Source organism: Nycticebus coucang, chromosome 13 (genome assembly GCF_027406575.1).
Source record: "Nycticebus coucang isolate mNycCou1 chromosome 13, mNycCou1.pri, whole genome shotgun sequence".
NCBI lineage: Eukaryota > Metazoa > Chordata > Mammalia > Primates > Lorisidae > Nycticebus > Nycticebus coucang.
Genome location: NC_069792.1, coordinates 32,345,749 through 32,355,692, shown reverse-complemented (window position 1 = coordinate 32,355,692; position 9,944 = coordinate 32,345,749). Strand labels below are relative to the sequence as shown.

The window sequence follows — 9,944 nt, the reverse complement described above, 5'->3', positions numbered from 1 at the left end:
TTATACTAGAACCTCTTTTCTCTTATGCTTAAACGTTTGTTGCTAACATTAACAAATCATTTAGTTAATTTACTCAGCAGTATACTTACTATATTGTAATGCAAGTAAAATTGGATCTGCAAATTTTAATACAATTTTATGTTCCTATTAGATTAATATGGTGCTGAAGTTAACACATTTACCTGCTCTGCCAAGTTATGCTCTTGATCTTAGTGACTTTCCACTTGATTATACATCTCAGAGATTTTATATGCTACAAGGAATTGTGATTGCAATGACGACTGTAACTAAGCATACACAAGGTGCAAGGTTCCTTTGACAGATGAAGCAGGCCCCTTTCAAAAGGTAAACATTAAAATGGAAAATCAAAACATCAAGCAATTTATTGTTTAACCCAAAATTATGTTTATAGTTAGTTAGAAAACATAAAGTAGAAAGAGTGGAATAAAATTTGATATCTCCTAATGTGTATACTTTTGCTTTACTAATCTTTTTTTTTCTTGAGACAGAGTCTCAAGCTGTCACTCGAGGTAGAGTGCTGTAGCATCACAACTCATGGCAATCTCCAATTTTGGGGCTTAAGTGATTCTTTTGCCTCAGCCTCCCAAGTAGCTGGGACTACCAGGCATCTGCCACAATGGCTGGCTATTTTTTTTTTTTTTTTTTTTTGGTTGTTGTTGTTTGGCAGGCCTGGCTGGATTCGAACCCGCCAGCTCCTGGTGTATGTGGCTGGTGCCCTAGCCACTGAGCTATAGGCGCCGAGCCTGCTTTAGTAATCTTTAAAAAACATTCTTTCTCCTTTTCTCCCCTGGTCCCAACTTAACAAATGCACCTGTGTTGCTGAAGTATTTGTTCTTTTTCTTTTTTTTGGAGAAAGAGTGTCACTCTGTCACCCTGGGATTGAGTGCTGTGATGTCGGAGCTCACAGAAACTTAACATTCTTGGGCTCAAGAAATACTTTTGTCTCAGCCTCCCCAGTAGCTAGAACTATAGGCAACCCCCACAATGGCTAGTTTTTCTATTTTTAGTAGAGATGGGGTTTTTCTGTTGCTCAGGCTAGTCTCAAACTTCTGAGCTCAAGCAATCCACCCTCCTGGGCTTCCCAGAGTGCTAGGATTACAGACGTCCTTCCTTCCTTCCTTTTTTTTTTTTTTTTTTTTTTTTTAGAGAGTCTCACTCTGTCTCCTGGGCTAGAGTGCTGTGGCATCAGCCAACTTCACAGCAACCTCAAATTCCTGGATTCAAGTAATCTGATCTTCCTATCTCAGCCTTCTGAGTAGCTGGGACTACTGGTGCCCACCACAGCACCTGGATCATTTTTTTTATTTTTGGTAGAGATGGAGTCTCACTTTTGCTCTGGCTGGTCTTGAACTTCTGAGCTCAAGGGATCCTCCCACCTCACTCTCCCAGAGTGCTAGGATTTCAGGCATGGGCCACTTGCCAGGCCATGAATAAATACAATTTTTAATGGATTGAAAATAGCTAAATCTGAAAATAAATTATGAAATAATAATTTATAATAATAATTATTGTTGTTTAATAATAATAATGAAATAAGCTTTTCATTGTTTTCTTTCAGGATTTCAGTATATAAGAGTGCATGTGCCTGGTGCTACAGAATCTGCAACAGTAAGAAATGACTTTTTGTGTAATCTCTGTGCATCTTCACTTCAAGAAGACAGAAAATTTAGAGTAGTTGGTGGTAAAATGCATTTACATTTTATAATTACAATTTGTAAAATAGTGTCAGTTTGTAAAATAGATATTTCAATGCGAAAATTACATTGAATATATATTCTAATATGTCATTATTTTTTCACTTTTCCTTAAGATAAACAGATAGTTGAAATAATTACCACAAAGACACTTCAGGCTTATCGAGGATATTCTAACAAACAGCCATTTAGATTCCAGTCTCTTACAATTTTCCTAAGAGGTAAGTAAATTCTGTTTGAAGTCAAAATAAATTGCTATAAATTATGTAATTGACTTGTTTATACTCATATATTATAAATAGTACTTCTATAGCTTAAGAACCACATCTTCTTATTCTTGTGTGTTTTAAAAAATATTCATATTTAATAATGTATCAATTATCCAATTAGTTATACAACACTCACTTAAAATGATAGGCATGTACTAGCACCTGTCCATAGCACTATGCTAAGTAAGTCCCAGGGTTACAGTAATTTTAAGGCAATGATCTCTCATTATTCCGTGTGTGTCTTCAATAAATATTGGAGTTATTGCTCAGTTCTCTGGAGCTAGAGAGAAAAGGAAGAAAATGGAGATCATTGTTTAATCTTCACAGAAAGAAAGAAATTAATCCAGGCCACCCCTTGTGAACTTGTCTTTCACAGCTTTACCACCAGTAAACTTCTAAGTGTGGAGGATCAGAATGTTTGGAATGATGTTTTAAAATAAACTTGGAACTCATGAAAAGCCTTGCCCAGTTTGTAGATACAAGAGAGGAACCTAGTATAATGCCAGAGGGTAGACTTTGTAAATAGACAGACCCTAGATGTGAATTTCAGTTTTGCCATTTACTAGTAATTTAGCCTTCCGCGAGTCACTTAATGCTCTCTGTTTCTTCAAATATAATGTTGAGGTAAGAATATCTACCTATCTTACAGTTTACAATTAGATAATGTATGTACAAGTACTCAGATGTTTTGTAGACAGACAATATATGTACAAGTACCTTATATGTATTGAAGACCGTAAAATTGTCTTCCCAAATAAAATTATTACTCATAAGGTCACTTTTATTAACATTCTTTGTTATTTAATGCAAAGATGTTTCATCTTATATAGAATGATTTTTTTTCTCTTGACTATATTATAGAAGAGTATCTAGTTGCTGTGTCACATGCTTCTTGAAGTTAATTCATCATTGCATATAGAAATCAAAATTTATCAGCAATAAAATTGTATCAACTTACATTAATAATGTCACTGTATATGGATATTATACTAAATAAAAGTAAACACTCAACTCCTGAATTGTTACTAGTTCTGGATCTTTAAGCCATATGATCATGTACAAGTTCATTTAACGAATATATATATTCTTCTGTTTAATAATTTTAGATGAATCGGTGAATAAAATGAATATAGGAAATGAATACAAAATTATTGGAATTCCTACATGTGTAGAAACTGCACAAACTACTGTCTGTATAGAAGCAAATAATATAACTTTTTGTAATTCAAAAGGTAAGGAAAATATAAGCACCATATATTAACAAATATTTAAATTTAAATCTGTTCAGCAAATAAATATTGTTTGCCTGTGTGCATTCTTCTATATAAGAATAGAAGTTATAAACAAGTTATAACTTATTATAAGTTATAAACATATATATACATATATAATTTGTTATAAGTTATAAACAAGACAGTCAAGGTTCCTCCTCTTAAATTGTATGAAAGACAGATAATAAACTTGTAAACTAATCAATAAGACAATTTCAAATAATAAATGCTATGAAAGAAAGAAAACAAGACAATGTTGTGAAAGCCTCCTAACAGACAAGACTCCTTTCTTTGCGCTAAGTTTTATTTTATTTTATTTTATTTTTAGAGACAGCGCCTCAAGCTGTTGCCCTGAGAAGAGTGCTGTGGCATCACAGCTCACAGCAACCTCCAACTCCTGGGTTCAAGCGAGTCTCTTGCCTCTGCCTCCCAAGTAGCTGGGACTACAGGTGCCCGCCACATCGCCTGGCTATTTTTTATGGTTGAAGCCATCATTGCTGTTTGGCGGGCCTGGGCTGGATTCAAACCTGCCAGCTCAGGTGTATGAGGCTGGTGCCTTAGCCACTTGAGCCACAGGCGCCAAGCCGAACTAAGTTTTATTTTTATTTTTATTTATTTTTTTTTTTGGCCAGGGCTGGGTTTGAACCTGCCACCTCTGGCATAGGGGACCAGCGCCCTACCCCTTTGAGCCACAGACGCTGCCCTAATTTGATTCTTTTTGTCATAATTAGCAATGAGAAAAATGCTTCAGGATGCCAAGACTTAGAGGTTACTATACCATTCTTTATTTTCTAGTAAGGCAGTTCTAAATAACAGTTTGATCTGAAAAAGAGAACTATAAAATAGCATAATTTTCCTCAAGTGAGTGCTGAACCAATCAAGAAATAAGACAAGAGCTAGTTACAGTGGCTCACATCTGTAGTCCCAGCTCCCAGGAGGTTGAGGTGGGAGACCAGGAGTTTTAGACCAGACTGGGCAACATAGAGAGCCCCTTGTCTCTAAAAAAATATTTTTAAATAAGATAGGCCAAATGCACAGCTCATGCTTGTAATCCTAATACTCTGGGAGGCTGATGTGGGAGGGTTGTTTGAGGATAGGCGTTTAAGACCCGTCAGAGCAGAGTGAGTCTTCATCTCTACAAAAAAATAGAAAAATTAATCGAGGTGGTGGTGTGTGTCTGTCTCAGCTATTCAGGAGACTGAGGCAGGAGGATTGCTCAAGCCCAGGAGTTAGAGGCTGCATTGAGCTATGATGACACCACTGCACTCTAGCCTGGGAAACAGAGTAGTTTGAAACCCTATCTCAAAAAAATAGACTAAATAAATTAAATAAATAAACCAACAAATAAATAAATAAGACAAAAGATAAAAGCAGAAGCAGATGAGGGCCAAAATATTACCTTTATTACTGATAATTTCTTTTAACAGCTCCAGCAGATTTTAGCATATTAAATAAACAAAAGTGGAGAGCAGACCTATTCTTTTAACTTGGTTCAGAAATATCTAAATGTAGAAAAGTCGGGTTAAATCTTGGGTAGAGCTAGAATTTTTGGAATGAATAGATAGCCATCTGCAATAATAGAGGCCCAACTTGAATTTAAATGTAAGTGGATTCTAAATATTTCTACTTATCTTGAAAAGAAAAGTTTATTAAAAGAAAGCACTGATGGGCTAGTTTAGTGATCTTTTTTAATATTTTCTACTGTTGAGTTTCTCAAGATTTATTGATTTTGGTAGTAGAACATGTTTCCCAGGCTAGAGTGCAGTGGTGCCATCATAGCTCAACGCAGCCTCTAACTCCTGGGCTTGAGCAATCCTCCTTACATATAGGCGAAAAAGTGTGCTTTCTTATGCTGACATCCAGAATTAGGCAAATTTACCCACCCAAATGTGTCAAGAGCTGGCCTAAAAGGCCTCACTTAGTCCATGGGGATGGGTGAGTATAGAAGATCATTGCTCTATGACATCAGCCAAGAGGAAGGAGACTGGGATATACATGCACTGCATTTTTTCCCCAAATTGATCAATTTGATAAACCAGTCATTCAGGAATTGGAGAGATCTAGGGGATGGAGAAGATCTAGAATGTTGCAATATAGTACAGTATAGTGCTTTCAAAGTAGTAGAATATAAATCTTTCCTTTTAACAGCAACATTTGAATATTCCTCATTCTGCTTATTGTCCCTCATTGAAAGTGATACTATTTCACCAGGTGCAGTGGTTCACACCTGTCATCCTAGCACTCGGGAATGAGTTGAGACCTGTCTGAGCAAGAGTGAGACCCTGTCTCTACTAAAGATAGAAAAATTGTGGTGGGTGCTTGTAGTCTCAGCTACTCAGGAAGCTGAGGTGGGCGGATCACTTGAACCCAGGAGTTTGAGGTTGCTGTGAACAAGGCTGATGCCATGGCACTCTAGCCTGGGGCAACAGAGTGAGACTCTCTCTCAAAAAAAAGGAAAGAAAGAAAGTGATACCCTTTCAAACATAGATATGCAAACACAGTAAGCAAGAGTTCCATGATCTGGTTCTGCTCACATCAATCTTTGAAAAAAAAGAATGAAGAATTTGTCCGCAGGCCCCAGTCAATTTGTTTGAACACACAGGGTGATCTCTTCCCTTTATCATACTTCCTGGGGTAGAAATGATAGACCAGTGTGCCTCCAATCATAATTTAATATCATTGTAAGAATTTGAATATGTCTTTAAAACTATAATTTGATATTTTAGATAAATGGAATCAAGTGTCTGTAATGTGTTTTCGTTTTAAATCCCTTTCTAACGTATGTGTTAATATTTATTTTCAGTTCCTTCAGGAATTAGTGACGACTTCAAGCGTCTCCTTTCCTTGACTTCCAGTTCATGCTGGAAGTTTACAGCAATACTTGCCAATATCTTTGCATCACAGATTGTTCCTCCTGGGACTTACAATTGGCTCAAACTCTGTTTGTTGATGAGTCTTGTACAGACAAGTGACCGTAAAAAGGAACTGGAAGATTGCCTGGATATTTTAATTGTAACAAGTGATACTCTACTAGTAGACAGGTAAATATGTGACATGAACTTTTTTCTTTTTTTTTTTTTTATTAAGCAGACCTAGGCAGACCTAGGGTTCAAACCCCCCACTCATGGTACACAGGACCAGCACTTTAAGTGAGCTACAGGTGCCCAACTACATGAATTTTTTAAAATGTTAATTGGCCACAGGTTTGTATAAATTTTTTCAATAAGCATTATTATAAGAGGAATATTTAGGATTTATCTGAACTAGTATATATAATTATTCTAGTCACTTTTTATCAATAAAGTAATAAACTTTTGAAACATAAGTAGATAAATGAGATATTTGCTTTTAATATTTTGAGAGTGTAACCACTCGAAGTTTGAACCTTTTCCCTCACTCATTCCTTTGCGGATATGTAGCAAATGCATCCTTCCCAGCCTTCCTTTTCCCCCATTCCCTGGCTCTACCTTTGTGCTTTGTTTTCATTTTTTAGTAATCTTCCCCGCAAGGAGCCAAGAAGCCATTTTTAAATTTTTCTCCAAGATTCCATTCAATAATATTGATTCACTGTACCCAACAGTGCCAAAATTACTGTTTTGGTGATACCTCATTCCTAACTTTGGAATAGGCCTCTACTCAGAGTTTTGTGGCTCCCCATTAGCAAGTACCCTTTTCTTAAAAAGTTACATGAATGTTCACAAAATTTAGAATAAGCTCCTTTTAAAATATTTTGTATGTAATTCTAAAGCAAAAAATAAATTTATAAAGTGAATTTAAAATAGAAAAATGCAAATCACCATCATATTAATTATACAAATAATATTTTGCTAAAATTAAATTGCCACGTGTAATGATCCAAAATTCCATATATTTCACCACTTTGTTTTCTACTTATGAAAGTATTTAGTTCCCTGACATACTCACCATCTCTGGCTATTTCCAAACTTTTAAATTTTATAATCTGAGAGGAAGAAAATAGTATTTTATTTTTATTTGCATTTCTTAAATGCATTTCTTATTTCAACTGGAAATAACTTTCAGCATCATTTAAATCTTACTAAACAATTGTATTATTTTTTATAAACCTCCTAATTTTGATCATTGTTTATTTTTCTTTTTTTATTGTTTATTTTTCTAAGTTGTTTATCTACTTCTTACTAATTTGTGATGACAGTTGTAAATTAAGGCCTTTGTCTCTTTTCCTGTTTGTCATTAACCATTTGACTTTTCTTATGATATTTGGGTCTATATGGCAGATTTAATTTTGTTTGTCTTTAAGTTAAATTTGTTTATAGTATAATAATCATATCTTATTATTACCATTAAAATCAATTGATGAATTTTAACAAATACATAGACCCCTATACTCGCTACCACAATGAGCTATAGAACATTTTTATCACCCAAGATATTACCCTCATTCCCTCTTCCAGTCAGTTCCTGTCTCCACAGGAGATTTCTGTAACCATAGATTTATTTTCCTATTGTTAAACTTCATAAAATGGAATCATACAGTGCATCCTCCTTGGGGTCTAGTCTCTCTTGTTTAACAAAATTTTTTGAGATTGGTCCAGTTTTATGCGTCAGTACTTCATCATTTTTTTTGATGAGTAGTATTCTCTTATATGAATATACCACAGTTGTTTTTCCAGTCTCCTAGTGGTGGATGTTGAGTTTTGCATGTTTTGACTAGTATAAAGCTACTGTAAACATTCTTGTACAAGTCTTTTTGTGGAAGTATTATTTTCATTATCTTGGGTAATACCTGGGAGTGGAATTGCTGTTTCATAAAAGAGATGAACATGTAGTACAGTATTTAACTTTACAAGAAATTGCTAGTTTTCCAAGGTGGTTGTACATTCCAGCCAACAATATGAGAGTTCTACTTGTTCCCAATCTTATCAAAATTTGTTTTGTCAATCTTTTTCATTTTAGACATTCTAGTGACTATGAAATGGCATCTCATGATTCTCATTTGCACATCTCTGATGACTACTGATTTGAGCTCTTTTTCATGTGCTTATTGTGGCTATTCATACATCATCTTTTATGAAGTGTTTGTTGGAGTTCTTTCCGTACCTTTTGAGGAGCATGCACATCTTAACAATATTCAATCTTCCAATCCATTAATGTTGTCTATCTCTCCTTTTATTTACATCTTCTTTAATTTCTTTCAGCAATGCTTTATAAAGATCATGTATGTTTTGTTAAATGGATTCCTAAATATTTGATGTTTTTGATGCTACTAAAATAGCATCGAATTATTTTATTAAATTCATTTTCAATAGTTTGCTATAAATATATAGAAATACAACTAATTTTTATATTTTGACTTTGTATTCTGTGACCTTGCATCAGTAGTTTTAAAAGTTCCCCACCTAATATTTTGCTAAAATTAAATTGCCACTTGTAATGATCCAAAATTCCATATATTTCACCACTTTGTTTTCTACTCATGAAAGTATTTAGTTCCCTGACATACTCACCATCTCTGGCTATTTCCAAACTTTTAAATTTTATAATCTGAGAGGTAGAAAATAGTATTTTATTTTTATTTGCATTTCTTAAATGCATTTCTTATTTCAACTGGAAATAACTGAGCAGCGCCTGTAGCTCAGTGGGTTGGGCGCCAGCCACATATACCAAGGCTGGTGGGTTTGAACCCCGACGGGGCCAGCTAAAACAACAATGACAACTGCAACAAAAAAATAGCCAAGCATTGTGGTGAGCGTCCGTAATCCCAGCTACTTGGGAGGCTGAGGCAAGAAAATCACTTAAGCCCAAGAGTTTGAGGTTGCTGTGATCTGTGACACCATAGTACTCTACCCAGGGCAACAGCTTGAGACTCTGTCTCAAAAAAAAAAAAGTTCCTCACCTGAGCTCACATGTTTGGGACCAACCTGAGCCAGATAGCTGGGCGTTGTGGTGGGCGCCTGTAGTCCCAGCTACTCCTGAGGCTGATGCAAGAAAGTGGCTTGAGCCCAAGAATCTGAGATGATTGCTGTGAGCTGTGATCCCAGCGCACTCTACCAAGGTCTACAAAGTGAGATGTCTCAAAAAAAAAACAACAAAAAAGAGTTGCCATGATATAGAGGCAGATGGGACATTGGCAAGCTTAATGCAAAAAAATCTAAATAAGCAAAAGAAAGCAATCTATAAAAAGAAGAAGGTTCAGTTCAAATGTCATCTCTGTGTAACTTTCTGTGGCACCCTTCTAGCAAGAAATAATACTCACTTCTGAAAATTTTGAAGATATTATTTTAGTACTTACCGCTTTATGTTTTAGTTTTTTATGTCCTCCTTTTTAGGCTTTCTAAGTTAAGGACCAAATCTCATGTATGTTTTTATCTCTAGCAAGTAGCTGGTATAGCACAGGTATTCAATAAACATGGAATGAAAGTAAATTTAATTGTGTATCTGTTAACACATTCTGACTTCTAAAAATCAAATAAAAGTAATAAAAATTTTATTTTTTTTTTCCCCTTAGGCTTTTGAATTTTAGCATAAGCCTTGTTCCCCATGGTATATGTCATCTAGTCTCTACTGAAATTTTGCCCACTCTATCCAGGAATAAGTATGGAACTGGAGCAGTTAGCATTCAAGCTGGCAGTGCTTTGCTAGCCAAAGGTGGTATCTGCTTTATAGGGGATGTGGCTTCACACAAAAAAGATAAACTTGAACAGCTTCAA

At 35.2% G+C, this 9,944-nt stretch overlaps 1 protein-coding gene across 1 annotated transcript; it reads left to right on the top strand.

The window, feature by feature from the left end:
- Positions 1 to 322: 322 nt before the first annotated feature.
- On the top strand, positions 323 to 6,856 carry LOC128563314 (minichromosome maintenance domain-containing protein 2-like). Its single transcript, XM_053558653.1, has 5 exons — positions 323 to 345; positions 1,580 to 1,629; positions 1,832 to 1,936; positions 3,091 to 3,216; positions 6,059 to 6,856. Exons 1-5 carry the CDS (start codon positions 323 to 325, stop codon positions 6,298 to 6,300), a joined length of 546 nt encoding a protein of 181 aa, XP_053414628.1. The 3' UTR covers positions 6,301 to 6,856.
- Positions 6,857 to 9,944: the final 3,088 nt, after the last annotated feature.

What these genes read in the sequence shown, in the direction of transcription:
- LOC128563314 (XM_053558653.1), top strand. Translation starts at nt 323, where the DNA reads ATGAAGCAGGCCCCTTTCAAAAG. An exon ending in GTGCTACAGAATCTGCAACA is followed by an intron (nt 1,630 to 1,831) that starts GTAAGAAATGAC and finishes CTTTTCCTTAAG; the next exon opens with ATAAACAGATAGTTGAAATA. An exon ending in TCTTACAATTTTCCTAAGAG is followed by an intron (nt 1,937 to 3,090) that starts GTAAGTAAATTC and finishes TAATAATTTTAG; the next exon opens with ATGAATCGGTGAATAAAATG.